The sequence below is a fragment of the Tinamus guttatus genome, unplaced genomic scaffold (assembly GCF_059628265.1).
Source record: "Tinamus guttatus ecotype Peru unplaced genomic scaffold, ASM5962826v1 Tinamus_guttatus_pri_ptg000356l, whole genome shotgun sequence".
Classification (NCBI taxonomy): Eukaryota; Metazoa; Chordata; class Aves; order Tinamiformes; family Tinamidae; genus Tinamus; species Tinamus guttatus.
Window position 1 is genome coordinate 1,917,488 of NW_028288890.1, and position 15,784 is coordinate 1,933,271.

Genomic DNA, 15,784 nt, shown 5'->3' on the forward strand with positions numbered 1-15,784 from the left:
GGAAACACGAGCGCGAGCAACGCGACGCTGGCTCGCCCTGCTCGCAGGAGGGCTTCAAACGGCAACCGCTGCCTGGCCTCGAGTCCCCGAGATGAGAAATCAAAGGGTTTTAGCTCTGCATCCACCAGCTTTCTATAAAGGCCTCCACATACTTGAGCGCTTATGGCATCGCACGCTCCACCCAGGGCTCTTGCACAACATCTGTCACGGGGCTTGGGCCCAGTTCGGCACGTCTCACATCTATTTTATGTCTCACATCCATTTCATCGCCTCCTCTGCGATAAGGTCTCCTGTAAAAGCCATATATCCACCCGCTCAACAGGGGCAGGTGGGGAGAGATGGGCCTGCCCCATAGCTACGTTAAAAATAGGAAGCTGGCAAATAAGAGCGCCGCTACCCGCGGCCAAGGGGAGAACCCGATACCGCTGCCGGCTCCGCTCCCAGGCACCGTCTTGGCTCCTGCTGACCCGGGGAGCGGAGCCACCTCCTGCGGCAAGGAGAGACCGGGACACCCACGGCCAGGCACCAGCGGGCGAGCACGGACAGGACAAGTGGTGGCACGGACAGAAAGGCATCGCCGTGCTTTGCCCATGGGCATCCTGCCCACGGCCACGCGGCAGCAGAGAGGAGGATTTTTGGGCACTGTGGCACAGAAACAACTGTCTGGGCAAGCACTGCATCCTGCACCTTCATGGATTCATTCCCATTTCCGCTGCTCGCAGGTAGCACACACAATGTTTCTGCAACCTAGACCCAAGCAGCAGCGAAGACACGAGAAAGATCAAGGGAAAGAAGCAGAGGAAATAAAAAACGGTTCTATTTTTGTGGAAAGGGAAGGACTGAAAGGAATTACAGCGAGAAGGTGATGAGTAGAGTAGAAACATCCCTGATGACAGAGCCAAAGAGCAAAAATCCTCCCACGGGCTTTTGAAGGAGGACTCTGCACCCAGAGAGGCAACGGAAACGGCTGTGATGAAAAGCAGGAGTAAGAGGGTGATTATGCTGTTTTCAGTGTATCCACCCCTGGGAAGCTACCTCAGACTCCTCGCTGGAGTAAGGCAATCCCTCTCCAGGCACAGACCTGCTGCCTTGAGATTACCTCGAATCCAATCCCAGCAGGGCCTTACCAAGTTATTCTAGAAAAATCAAAGCACAGCTTCTGCTGCGTGTCCCCATTTGCTGAAGTTTATTTTATCTGCAATGAATTAAGTGAACAATTTGGCTGTTCTGATGAGCTGTGTTGTTTTCACAGCACTGTGAAACTTGTTTTTGTTTTTAATTACAAAAACAGCTCAAAACATCCTCTACAACTGATTTCAAACTTGGGCTCCCCATCAAACACAGGTATTCCTATTATTACTACTCATGCGATGGAGGAATACAAAGTACAGACTATAGATTTATCCTATTTGGTCAGGCTCTGATCTCGCAACAGAAATTGTGTCAGTAAAGAAACCTACATATGTAACTCTTGGCAGAAAACTCAACTCTGATTTTATTATATAAACCTTTAATTTTTATTGTGGTAAAAAAGAGACAGGAGGGAGAAAGGGCAGATTCCTGGGGAGACCAGTTGAATTTTACAACCCCTCCACTTCCTGGAGGACACTCATTTTTTGCATATGAGCACAAGCAGTACAGCAAGCATTTAGCACACAAAAACTTATTTTCTTTGCTGCAGACTGGCCGACATGGTACGTACCAAGTGAGGAAAGAACAACAGATGAGAGTCACAGACACAGCACTAAGCAACTTGCTCAGCAAGGATCAAAGTCTCATGTAAACAAGCGAGATTAGAGTTGGGTTCCCGAGGCCTCCTCGGAGAGAAATATAGGGATAGTCTCTCCCATTGCACTGGCATTTACATGTTCCCTCCACTCTGGGAAGCTGACATGTAATATAGTGACATTAGATTTCTTAAGTGCCAGTAGACCAGGGTTAAACAGAACATTACAAACATCCTTAATGACTTCAGAAACCTGTAAGGCATGAGAGAATGTAAACTTGTGATGGTCAAGTCCAGAACAGGGCCAAGAAAATGTACTTACGCTTCTTCCAGTGCAACGTGTCAGAAAGCCTTATCTTTCCTTAAAACAGCTGTTGGCTGCAAAACACTTTTCCCTCCATAAAGTTACAACAAATCATAAAATCTTTTTTTTACAGAAGTTTTCACTGAAAAGGGCACTAACAGAATTTACAAACTCTCCTTGCTAAGCAACACGGCCATGCAAGGGTCATTTTCTCTGCAGCTGAAATAACGCCAGCTCAAATGAAACACGATAGCTCTTTGATGGCATACGGCATTCCCACAGGGATCCAGCTCCACCAGACTCATCATTGAAATTTCAGGGTTGTTTGCTTTAGTGGGAGAGAAGGAAATGTTCATTTTCCTGCAGGCTAATGCTGCAACTGACAATCAAAACTGATGAAATATGCAGAGTTGGGATTTGTCCTCTCCAGCAAACCAGACTAGCAAGAGACATTGAAACAGTACATAGATGAAGACACAGCAACAGATTTCCACAGTATGCTATACTCTATTACTCCTTACCTCCTTGAAACTTGCTTTTCTAGTCCTTCAAAGTTTGATGTCTCATTAAATTCCTTGCCACTGTTCTAAGAATGTCCTTGTTCAAATTAAAACACCTGTAAGCCTTCCCTGAGCTCTTGCCTTGTATTGGAAAGATCACAGGATCTTGGCATTCATTCAATCTGTGGTGACAAATGTTGTTGAAGCAAAACAGAACTTCCCAGCCTCCTGAATCTTAAATTCTACCTCCCCAGCTGTAAAAAAAAAAAAAAAAAAAAAAAAGGTATATATAGTAAGGAATAGCAATAAAATAAAAGCTAAGGCTGATTTCTCTCTGGTTTCCTACTTCTGGAACACCCATTATGGAATAAAGGTGGTGAATACTCATAGCTTCTGTTGTGCTTCCTTGGATGTCCTCAAGTTGGCTGCAGATACCAGCTCGGCTCTAGAAACAAGCTGCCAGTTAAGTGCTGCTGCACTGACAGCCAGGGAGGCCTGACACACAAGACAGGTCCTACACACACACACACTTGATGCAGTTTTACACTTGATGAGAGAATGCTGCATTTGTAAAAAATAGTTATTTGGCTGCTTGGACCAATGTTAAGATAGATTGAGTTTTGACCATTAACTCCATGGCAGTGTCTATTTAAACATAGAAGTGTGTAGGACCAGAAACAGGCCAGAGACCACAGCATTTGAAACAGCACTAGAACCCACAGCTACATATGGCAATTAGCATTTAGATATTTAAGCCTCAAAACAGTCTGTCATTGGTACGCCTCGCCAACTGGCAAAACAGGTATTTTTCTCTCAGCCTCAGCTAGGTGGATTTGGTGGCAGCAGCTCCCTGCCTCTTTGTCACACTACCTGCATGCTCCGGTCATGCCCGTCTAACTGCACTTTGAGTTTGTGAAGCTCTTCGATCTCCCGGTTGTGGCGCTCCGTTTTGTGCCGCACCAAAGAACGGTAGAAGTGGATGGTGAAGACGACGAAGATCAGCCCCACGGGGACCATGATGATGGTGGAGACCAGGGCTGCCTGCCAACCCGCGTGGCCGCTGGGCTTCTGGATGGTCGTGGTGTCGTTCTTCATGATGGAGTCCACGGGCAGAAATTTGATCCAGCACAGAAGCACAACTTCCGCAAGGAAAAGGAGGATCCCCAAGACCGTGGAGAAGCCCCACGCCAGCTCTATGTAGGGGTGCATGCGCTCATGTGGGGACTCGCTGATGGAGTTCAGGTTGTGGATGTTGCTCACCGCTTCCACGTTGGGCAGGATGCAGGTGCTGATGAGCAGGGCAAAGAGATGAACGGCCACTAGCACCGTCGTGCAGGCGCTGAAAGCGATCAGCAGCATCTGGGGGTACTTGTACTGCATTTCCAGCTGCACCTCCACCATGGCAACCTGGGGGAAAAGCGACAAAAGAAAAAACAACTGTCAACAGCTGCTAGTTTTCCTGTTTTTCTCCTTACAAGGCATGCATCCAGGAAAGCATCTTTACTCAGAAGAAGCACCTAAGGTTAAGTACACACTTAAATGCTTTCAGAGTGGCAGCCCAAATAGATGATCCTCGTTTCCTGTGAAGACGTTCACACAGTCTCCAGCCTGCCCTTCCTCAAGGGTGATGAGCAAATTTCTGCACTGCAATTTTATGCAATAACAGCTCTCTCCTTGCAACCATGAGCCATATGAACTGCATCAAGCCATACGCACAGCAGAAGGAACCCATTAAGCAACAAGTGCAGCGTGGAGACAGCTGACAGCCCGCGAGCCCTCCCGCCCATCGCACCTTCCTCTTCCTCTCACCACTAGCGACGGCAACGCAGGAAGCTTCGACTTGAGCATAAAGAAACTCAGCTCGAGCAGAAAGAAAAGCAAAAGCAGCAGCACTTCTGGCCAGCTCCCAGAAAAGTTACACTACATCCCCTGGGAGACATGCAAGAGTCTTTATAGCTAAAGTTATTCCATGGTTAAGATAGTTTCCTTCTATTCTTAGAACATCTTAAGTTCTTTTTATTACAAATATACCCAGAAACAAGTTATTTATATCCTCAATTTTTTCCCTTGAGATCTAATACCTTACTGATATACTTAACAGAAGTGGACAGTTACTGGTTTACGGATATGTTCAACAACTCCACTAAATAGCTTCTGTTCCCAGAAAATAGGCTGGTATCAAGTAAGTCTCTAAAGTTATTTAGTTTGTATGCACAGTGTGGATTTTTTTTAATCAAGTAAACTTAATACACAGAATAAGAGAGCAAGGAGACCTTGCATGGGTTTGTAACTGAGTATAAGAATTTGGAAAACTATTCAACCTATTTGTGAAGTAAAAAAGCCAACATAAGGGCTTCGTGGCCTAGGTTGTGAGGTGTCCCCCCGCCCTGCCAAGAGGAACGCAGAAACTCTCTACTAAGAGAGGCTACAAATACAGTTGACAAGAACCCGAGACATTCCCCTCTACTGCCTCTCTAGTGCTTTGTTTGGATGTGCAGCTGCCCTTAGCCATTTGCATGGACAGTAAAATAAAGCCTGTCAATAAGAAAAACCTCTGGCAATCCCAGGCAACTTGTTGTTCTAATGCAGCAAAGTCTGCTGCAGAAAAGGAGGAGCTGCTGTTTGCATACCTGCCTCAGGGCAGCTCCTCTCAAGACCATCATGAGAAAGTAAAGCCAGAGGAGAGAGCTTGATTCCGGGAGGTAGAGATGGATTTTGCAGAATAGACCCATCATTTCTTTATCCAGCCTTCATAGCAGGCCAGTGCTGCACAACCGTTTCAGTCTCTGAAAAATCATTTGTGTTGTTCAGTCTGGCATTGCTTGGTGATGTTATTGAGGCAGTGAACAATATGGGATGCACTCGTGCTCTCACTGTTGGTGCCTCTGAAGATATTTAGGAGGGGATGGAAGCAGTGCCTGTGCTGGCATGACTACTGCCTTATCCATACTTACTTTGCAAGCATCAGCAGCCTGGGGGTGATGAGGGTATCACAGTCAAGCCTGGCCACATCTATTAGCAGCCAATACTTAAAATTTGGGTGGCAAACAGCCTCTGCATGCCTAGATTTTTACAACTACATGAGATCTTTAGGATATTAAAGACACCAAAATACAAGTGGACAGTGCTTGGCAGTTCCCCATGTGTTGATTGAAGGAGCTGAGACTCTCTGTTGCCCTGTTCTGTACAATACGTTTGTATAGTGCTGTGACTGTCACCCACACCGTATCAAACGGCAAAAAACTACAGCTGCACTGTGCAGTACTGGGTGCTATAACACCCAGAGACCCGGCATTCAGAAAACTGATGGGGATTTGTACCTATACACACAATTTATAGCTTTATATTAAAGCTGAAAGCCTGGCTGGTGTCAACACACCAATTTCGGCTTGTTTTCCTTCCTGTGAGCAGCAATTTTCAGCTAATTGGATGTTTCCTCCCAGACTAACCTATTCCCTAGGGCTAGCTTCAGCTGTGCAATGTGATGAATTTTTAACACTGACTGATGGGTCAGGAAGAGGCATTTTGGGGAAAAACATCAACAATCAGACAGGGCAGCAAGGCAGAAGAACAGTTCATTTAACCAAAGGGGTACCAGAAAGGTGAGCAAGCTCTTACCGCCTTACCCCATGACATATCATGTCATTCTCTGACCAGGATAAAAGAAAGAGGACAAGCTGACATAACCCATTTAAAAATAATTAAATATGATGCTTAGCCTGTAAAACTATTATTAATGTCATGTTTGATACCATTATACTCTTCTGTGATAACAGCCCCTTTTATTTTAACCTCTTTCCAGAAGCCAAGATATCAAGGGCTTGACTTTGCAAGGCACTAAAGCACTCTGCTGAGCAGCTGAGTATTTTAGCACAAATTTAATTTTAAGTAAGTTGGAGAATTGCATTGTTAAATTCAAGTCACAGGTTTGCTAATGGACCATGTACTGAGAACAGCTTAGAATTAAACTGAAATTAAATTACATGCAATTATATATTTTTTCCAGATCAGAACAATCCCCAGATTGTCCACAACAAAGATGACGCTCATCTTAAGAAATGCAGACCAAGATTGATAATACCAGGCAAGGGGATGACAAATGGCTTAAGATAAAATATTACATTCACACAGATGGTTTGGCAGCCTGTAACAAATATCAGTCCAGTAGATCTGTAGGATTTTTTTCTTTTGAAATATCAAACATACCTATCTGTAGCATTTGGACAAATGTTGAGAAGACTGGCAAGCAGTAATAGCTCTTATCCTTACTAGGAAAATGATTAAGGTTTAAGAAGCTCTCTCCGAAATAAATTTAATATTTCTGAAAAATACTAATCTAAGAGTGTTAGCAACTTACCTCCTTCACCCACCTAGTCTTCCTAGGGCAAACCCAATATCCACATCAAGTTACCCACCTGCAGACAGACCTAGAATGCAATCACAGCCTTCTGGCCTGCCCATCTGCCTGCCAGAAATACCAAAGATAGAATCAAGTAATGAGGAAGGTTTGAATTATTCTACAGCCTGTCCAGAAGGAGCTGGATCAAAGCCACTGCCTGTTGATTAAATAGCCATCAGCTAGTAATAATGTTCAGCCAACATGGAACTGGCTTGAATAAAACACATCGGCAGGGAGGTAAATAAAACTCTAGCCAAGCCCTGTATGACATTTGTTGACATAGTTAAATGCACATAAGACTTCAGGGAAACTATTTAGCTCCGAATAGCTGCTCTACTTTTATCAATAGCTAAATTGATGCTCTTATTAGAACAAAGTAAACAACTCCTTACTAAATACCTGTCTGTCAAAGCACCAATGAAGGAAAAACAAGAAAAAAAGAAAACACTGGTAGAAAAGGATAAATAAATCACCTTTTACTGGAACGCCTGATATGATCAGCTGGGGAAAGCTTGCTAATAAGCAGAATGCCAGCATGGCAATACTTTCATTTCTGAGGATTCCCGATTTCAAATGCACTTAATATGTTAAGTTGGTGATCTAACATCAATGTCATTTGTACCTATATGGTTATTTTGATTTTTCAACATTTATAATATTTGATTAAAAGGAAGCTGGCACTGGCCCTGGAATCCAGCCCTGAAGACTGAAAAATGGAGTGGTCAAGGAATCCTTCAACAACCGATCAAGTAATGTGAAGTAATGTGGTTTAGTTTGTACTTTTGCTGAAAAAATATTCAGCACTGTTCTGCGTGTTGAGGACAAATGCTTTGTTTCCAGACATGTGTTTGAGCCCTGCAAGGCGGGTAAGCTCTGAGCTTCCATGTCATGCCAGGGATGCCAGCCGACAACGCCGGATCAGGCTGCCTAGGTGTAGCATAGCTCACTACGGAATCGTCTCTATATGCATTTATTAATCATGCTGAATGAGGACAACCACAGATAATTAGCACAGAACTCAGTAACCTAGGGGCACGTATAGCCAAGAAGTGAAATGCTTTTTAGAATAAGAAAGCTTGCAAATCTTGAAAAACACGCTTAAGGAGGTTACTCCACCTTTTTAAAATGAGAAGCTACCTTCTCTGCCTGTTTTAGCACATAAAACCTGATCACAAACCAATACAGGTTACATGAACTGTTTTTCAAGCATCTTATGCATGCAGTCAGCGAGGAAAGAGGAATCACAAAGGAAACAAACAGCCTTCCTCCCTTGCAGACTGCCACCATTAGCTTCCTGCTCACAGTTTTGCAGCCTCTGTCCCCAAAAACATGCTTGTCTCCCAAAATAGGATTCACCATCATAATATCATAGCCAATTTATGTTCACAGAAGTGGGGAGAGAATAAGGACAAAAGAGCTGAAATAAAACAATGGAAATCATCTGAAAAGTTCCCAAGATCGCCCTCTCCCACCCAGGGCTCCCGAACTTCAGGATATGACCCTATAACCTCTCTCACATCCTGCCCTCTGCAAGCGTGTGCTCAGCAGCCCATCTTTGAAAAAAAAACCACAGCTGCCAGTTTCCTGAGCAGAAAATCTCCCCGAAACAGATTTCAATTCTCACTCTCAACATGCAAGTAGCAGCGGGAAGATCAGGAAGCCCATCCCGTTGCAGCACGTCAGGGCTTTGCTAACACCACAGCTCAGCCAGGCTCGGACGCTTGCCTGCTAATGGTCTGTGCTGTTTATTTCCGTGCTCCCTGACATGGTTCTGAGCTATGCAAATAGCTTCCAGATAACACCCAAGTGCTGCACCCAAGGAAAGCAACTACGAGGGATTATTTCCAATAGGCAACACTGACAAAAATACACCAGGTTTGGCTCCCTTGCAGCTGCACAATCCTCTCAGTACGGAGCCTGAGCATGCACAGGCCCCGATGATGCACCCAGTCGTATGCCCCATCTCACGGCTCGCGCTGCGCAAACTCCCCTCTGGCAGGCTGCGAGCCAGGCTCCATCTTATTTCAAGGCACTGCAACCTACAAACATAGAGCAAGTAAAACAGTATTCTGAGCTACAGGAACCACGGGGTGCACAGGAGCTCCGTGAGCAACTGCAGCCTCATGTGAAGGCAGCCAGGGACGTGCGGCCTGGGGGCCAAAGCAGAGCCTGGGTCCTGTTTGTTTAGCAGGACTCATGTACCCCTCGGGGCCACTGGCAGGTAAGGAACAGTCTTTTACAGGGCTGCTTTGGGAGCGCGTGGGCCAACTGTTAGGCAGCTCGTTACTCATCCTGCTTTGAGGGGGGCGACCTCAAACCTTTCAACGGCAGCCAAACAGAAACCCACAGACAGATGCCTCCTACCTCTGCAGAAAATAACAGTACATCCTCCTCCTTCACAGGAAGGAAACAACACTGGTTAACAGATGATTTTTACAGAGCCCAAACTTTCACAATCCAATTTTTTTTCTTCCCCCTCTGTGTAATAAACCTACCATGGCAAATCCGGAGAGGAGAGCAGAGGTTCTGCTGGAAGCTTTGAGTTTGGCTCGGCTAAGGTAGAGTTTTCTCCATGAAAGGGCCTGAACAGAGTGGTGATTTGACGTGACCAATTCCAGGTAGCTGCGCCGGACCCAGTCCCGATAATCCATGCCTTTTGTGCCAGGTTCGGAGCAACAAGCAGGAGTGGAAGGATCCACTGGAACATTTAATTCAGAACTCATGACGACAGGAATGCTAAGGAAATAAAACAGGAGGTAACAAAAAGAACAAGCATCAGCTACTGGTATACAAGAAACTGGAGGACTAGTCTAGAGAAAGGATATGATAGAAAAAAAAAAAAAAAAAAAGCTACATTTGAAAAAGTTACCCTCAGTCAGAAGATAACAGATGGACCAAATCATATTGATTTGAGACACACAAAACAGACACGGGACCATCTGTAGTTGCTGAAAACGACCACGGACCTCATCACAGAGTTCAGGTAGGCACAGCTCCACCCCAAGACTGGAAACAGCCACACAGCTGAATGCTGCACAGGGTTAACAAACACATTTGCTGAGCTGCTGCTGTGGAAAGTTACATTTCTTAAAACACTCACACCCACACTCCACTTATCAGCCCCATCTGACCACTAATCGTGTTCCATAGCATCCATTAGCGCCTCTTAGCACAGGGAAAGAGAAACAATTCCAAGGAAAAAAAAGCAATCTTCATTCCAGGGAGTTCCATTGTGCTCAGACTCAGGAGGCTACACTGAAGATGTGAGAAAGCAGCAAGATTCTATCAGGTGGTTAATGCCATAGCTATCAGCACAGACAAGTTCAGCCCCAAATCAAGCCCCTCCTTGTACCACAGCTTAGTCATGAGTTTGCCTGAAGGACTCCCCTTATCTCAGCATTGCCTACAGACAGAGAACAGAATTCACATTATATTTTGAGCAAGAATTTGTCAGCTCTGACAGGCATCTGAAACTGTCAGCCTGATTTCCCGTCTGCTGAAAAACGGAAACGTTGATGTTCCCGATTAGCCCTCATGTCCTCAGGTCCATTGCTGACCTCACGGACACAGGAGGCATCACACAGGACACCTAGGGCTAGAAATACTTACTAGCTCCCAGAAGGGAAGGCCATGCACAGACCCACGCGTGGGGTTGTGCTAATTAGCCCCAGCACCACACCTGGAGAGCACAAGCACCTTGCTGCTCATTTGGCATGAGCTCGAGCCCTGCCTGCATCCCCCCTGCTCCAGCCAGCTCTGCACATACGTAGGCCATATGGTGACAGAGACAGCAACTAATAAAGCAATGCTGGCTGTGAGATTTGAGGAAGTGGCAAGGATAAAAGGGCACCGGCTGCCCATGACTCCAAACGTTACTTTTAAAAAGGAACAAGGCTGTTCTGGGCACCACTGCAGCAGCAGATAGAGGAATGCATCCCAGCCTGAAAGATTTTGTCTGTCCTGAGCACTGCTCTTCCATGAGCTTTCAGATTTCGTGCCCTCTCAGACAGAAGGGCGAGAGCACAAGATAGCTCCTCTAGGCAACTTTTGATAAGGTGACATTGCATGCCCTGCAGCAGTCGTGTTTTCTGGAAGCTATCTGCATATCAGGGAGCAAGCAAATAAACAGCACAGAACAGCAGCAGGCAAGTGTTCAAGCCTGACTTAACTGTGGCCTTAGCAAAACCCTGACATGCTGTGGTGGGATGAACTTTCTGATCTTCTCACTGCTTCTTGCATGTTGAGAGTGAGTGAAATCTGTTTCAGGGAGGTTCTCTGCTCAGGAAATGGCCAGATGTGGCTTGTTTCTGAGGCTAGCTGCTGAGGGCAGGGCGTGAAAGGCCCACTGTGGCTCCTGAGCTGCTGAGGAACTAAGAGTTCTCATACTTGTTGGAGGAAAGAGAAACACATCTGTTTGTAAAAGACAAAAGGTTGTTTATAAAAACATGCCAAGGATCACAACGGTACAAAAAAGAACACAGTAATACAGAGAAAACTCCCTGCTTCCTCTGCATTTCCAGAAAAGACAAGAATTGCCTATACTTCAAAGATTAAAAAAAGTATATATATACTCCCAGGCCTGCAACAGGGAATGGAGCAGGACTCTGCAAGCTGTGTTTCCTGTGACAACATCCTATGCCAATTCCCCAATGCCTGCTTTGGGGTGAACTTGCTAATTTTGTCCTTGGTTAGGACACTGAGGGCCTCTACCCTGCTGTTTATTTTCCCAAAATGCATAGGAACTTAACATTTTTGAAACACCAACGCCTGGACAAATTCCATTGAAAAGGCAAACGGGTTCAAAAGCTCCAGAGGGACAGCAGGCGCACCCAATCACATTTGCTTGTTTACTTTGGAAAACAACCCAGAAATACCACAAGGATGAACTTTCACCCTGGAGCAGCTCAAGGGATGTTCCCAAAGAAGCACACAGAACTTCAACATAAAATCCATAAATGCAAATTTAGCCCCAACAGGCAACAGTGAGCGACAGACTCACCTTGGTGACGAGAGGCATGGAGGGACTGGGTGGAGGGCTCCAAGGGCTGAAACACAAGACCAAGGAAAGGTTTTATATGCACAGTTACCTTAGCAGCTGTACTCCAGAAGTACTCCTAAGCCAAATGCCTGCGCCAGGGACTGTTATTCCAGGGATTTCATGTTCCTGACTTGCAGTTTTAGAGTCCAGGACGCTGCCTCTAATAGAAACATGAACTTTCCTGAAGAGCTTTAGAGGACAACATCAGCACAGGGCTGCTAAGATCAGGGCTTCCCCAGGAGAGCTCTTCCAGGCCTAACTGTCCTGGCCGTTCATCCCCGCTGCGTCTCTGCTCTCTCCTGCTGCACCAGCAGCGTGTTTGGCTCTGCCTCAGCCCAGGAGGATGGAGGGCTCTGCCCAGCAGGGACCCTCGGGCCTGCCCAGCACGGGGCACCGCAGCAGTGAGCGCCGAGGGGACAGGCTCCGCCGCGCGCTCCGGGCAGATGCACGTGCAGGGGTTTCCTCGCAGCGGGCAGGGGAGCTACGGCATCCCGCTCCCACCCCCAGGTGCCTCGGCCCACAGAGCACTGTCCGAGCTGGAATTGTGGCCTAGGGGAGGTGCTGCTTGGTCCTGGGAAAATCCCACCTGATCCCCCCCTGCCCACAGCCCCAAACCAGCTCGGACACCCCGCAGCACGGCTTCCTTCCCGCTCTCCTCCATTGCTCCGGCAGGATGCAGATCCCATCCGCTCCCCCTTCCCAAGGGACCCCCCCAACAGGATCCTTTCCCAACGGCGCCCACCCACGGGCACGACACGACCCCCACCCCATCAGACCCCAGCCCCTCGCCAGCCAGGAGCCTCCCGGCGCTCCTCCCGGAGCCCCTTGTGCAGAAAGCCCTTCCCGTCGGAGCGGGGAACGGCCTCCCCCAGCACTGCGGCGGGGTCCCCTCCCCAGGCGGGACGCGCCCCCGCGGCTGAGACCCTCTCCCCACAGACAGGAGGCTCCCCCCGCAGAACGGGACCCCCCCGCACGGCATCTTCCTCGTAGCCCCGCGGCAGGGGACCCTCCCCGGGGGCAGCGCGTCCCTCCCTGCCCGTCAGGGCCGGCCGGGCCCGGTCTCACCGCGCCGCCGCCGCCGCCGGCCTCGCTGGGCGCCCCGCGAGCGGCCGCCGCCTCCGCCGCTGCCACGGCAACGCCGCCCGCCCGCCACGTGACCCGCAGGAAATGCGGGGCCGCCCGCCACACGTCACCACCGCGCGCCCATTGGGCGGCGGCGGCGGCGGGGCGTGGCCGCGGCGCTCTTAGCCCCGCCCCCTCCCGGTGCCGCGCTGGCCGCCGCGGAGCCGCGCGGCTGCGGGAGTAAAATAATAAAAATAATAATTAAAATATATATATTTTAAAAATAATACGAATAAATGAAAAAAATGAAATAATTTAAAATATAAATAATTAAATAATAATAATAATACAGTCTAGCAAAACTATTACCCCCGTGTGGACCTTGCATCTCTCACCTTGCATCTCTCACTCTTCCCACAGAGAAGCTGTTGGCTGAGCGAGATGGAAATGTGCTTTTATTCACTTATGAATTATACATATACACACAGACACACACACACACCAAGGAGGCATCACTTACATAAGCCCAGCGGGCCGCGGCGGCTCCGGCTCCTCTGGCTGATGCACAAACACGGTGACTCCGGGTGCTGGCAGCAGCCAGGCTGCCGGCTCCCTGTGTCCTTGCGTTATTGACTCAGCAGGAAATCCTGTATAAACCCATCAAAAGAGCAATAGGCTGCGGGGAGGAGGATGGAGTTCCTTCCTTCCCCGTGCAGCAGAGAAAACGCTGCAGGGCAGCTTTATCTCAAAACCCTCCTCCTGGATTCCATTCCTGTTTGGGAGGGGGGAATAAAGAGAGGAAAAGAATCCCTAAAAGCTTATCTAATGAAGAGATGAATGCACTTGCTATGCTAAGTGTGTCTTTAACCTCTGAGCCGGCAAATACCTCTCCTCCCGCAGGACTTGTGGGCGAATGAGCACACGTGGAAATGGAGCAGCTGCGAACTTGTCCCTGAAGATCAGCCCCTCCTTCGGGGGAAGGAGAGGGACTCCTGTAGGGAAGGATCCAGAGCCAGAACTGAGCTTAAAGCAGGTCACGATTCTTGGCTATTTAAATCCTTTATTTTATTACCCCCTTTCTGCTGCTATATTTGGAGCAGAAGTTGTAGAATTGTTCCTAGTTCTGCTACGGGCGGGAGCACTTCCCTTTCTGTGCACCACCAACGTCGTTATCCCCATTTTGAGGGCACAGAGCACTTGTATTTATTCTTAATGAAGAAACGCCCCTTCAAGCCGCTCACTAGGAAGTGTCTGCACTCTGGAAGACGTACACACCAAAACTACCACAACACAGCATAGTATTTCTGAGAATCCATCGCAACACACGCCAAATGCAGCTCCTACCGCCACTTCCAGCCACCCGGCAAGGAAGACTGTCAGCCAGCCTGACACCACCTTCAGCAACACATTCCCTTTGCTTTTTACGGATCTCACAAACAAGCTCAGCATTCCCAGAGCAGGCACACATGAATAATTCAGCACGGGTAATGATGGAGCCCTACGGAGGCAGGATGATGCAGCACAGCCTGAATTCCTTCAGTTCACCGTGACCAATTCGAGTCCATCTTCACACCTGGTTAAGTGTGTTCTCATGCAGCACATCTGCACTACTTCAAGCAAAACAGCATTTACTCACCTCAAAAGCCTGACAAGCTCAGAGGCAGAGCAATACTGGTTTATTTTTTGAGACTCCCTTCCTTTCCATCCATGGAAGCCAAGAAACATCATCATATTTTTATCACTGATCCTACTCCGTGTATGTATCAACAGGGTTTACCTACCCTAAGAGGGATTCAAGTGAAGTAGATTTCGTCACTCATTTCTCCACATGGAAAATACCAACCACTGCACGACATTCATTCTGCATCTTCAGTCTCCTCTCAGACTGCAAGTACTAGAGAACGAAACACTATCACAACTTATTCTGAGGTTAAATGCAAAGCAATTCTATGCAGATTTATGTCCCTGGGGAGAAAAATGGACCTCACAGCTCAGAAATGTGCAAAATCTTTGGGACTGCACAGGGAAGCTAAACGCAAATGTCACTTGCACTTGGTCACATCTGCTTTCCCACTGCCATGATAAAGCCACAGAGAAGCTGTTCATAAAGCCAGCTCAAACAAGATGCCTGATTTCCATTTTTCTTGTTTTTGCTTTAGATAATTTGGCATTATCAAAGGCTTGAAAAGAGGTGGCACCACGTTCTGGATGCTGAGGTCCTGGCATTAGCATGTCTGAAAGATGAGAGGCACTTCTCATTCAGAAATACACCGGAGACCACAACCTGAATTAAAAATGAAACCACAACTGCATATTTCATTTAAGCACCAAGAAATGTACGTGTCTGTGTGTGTGTATACATATATATATATATATATACACATACACACACATATACATATGTTATGGTGTTAAGCAGGTAATTCGAAGTTCAGAGCGGAGAGCTCAAGCAGAGGTAAAGCCAAGCCTCACTTGTAGTTGGACACAAGCAAAATCCTGCTGTTCTGGGTCTACCATAAGATTTCGAGGCTTGGGGGATGTACCTTCTCCGAGAACTTTATAATACTGTTCTAATTGCAACGCCAAAAACATTCAAAATGCATCTTCTAACACATTTTCATAGATGTTACATCATTTGGTCTTTCTGTTCCATTCTCCAACACTGTAAGCAGAACTTCATTTTACCAAAATCCTATTCCAATAAAAGCAGACAGAACAATCCAATACATCCCCTTTATTCATTAAAAAAAAAAGA

At 47.2% G+C, this 15,784-nt stretch overlaps 1 protein-coding gene across 2 annotated transcripts; it reads right to left on the bottom strand.

Moving 5' to 3' along the window:
- Positions 1 to 3,126: 3,126 nt before the first annotated feature.
- ORAI2 (ORAI calcium release-activated calcium modulator 2) lies at positions 3,127 to 11,963 on the bottom strand. 2 transcript variants are annotated; one of them, XM_010227073.2, is made up of 3 exons: positions 11,929 to 11,963; positions 9,425 to 9,665; positions 3,127 to 3,937 (listed from the first exon to the last, which is right to left on the bottom strand). In XM_010227073.2, the coding sequence occupies exons 2-3, from the start codon at positions 9,650 to 9,652 to the stop codon at positions 3,392 to 3,394; spliced, it is 774 nt and encodes a 257-aa protein (XP_010225375.1). In that variant the 5' UTR covers positions 9,653 to 9,665; positions 11,929 to 11,963; the 3' UTR covers positions 3,127 to 3,391. The 2 variants fall into 2 exon arrangements, with proteins under 2 accessions (XP_010225375.1, XP_088386208.1); XM_088530082.1 differs by lacking the exon at positions 11,929 to 11,963 and adding an exon at positions 9,799 to 9,846.
- Positions 11,964 to 15,784: the final 3,821 nt, after the last annotated feature.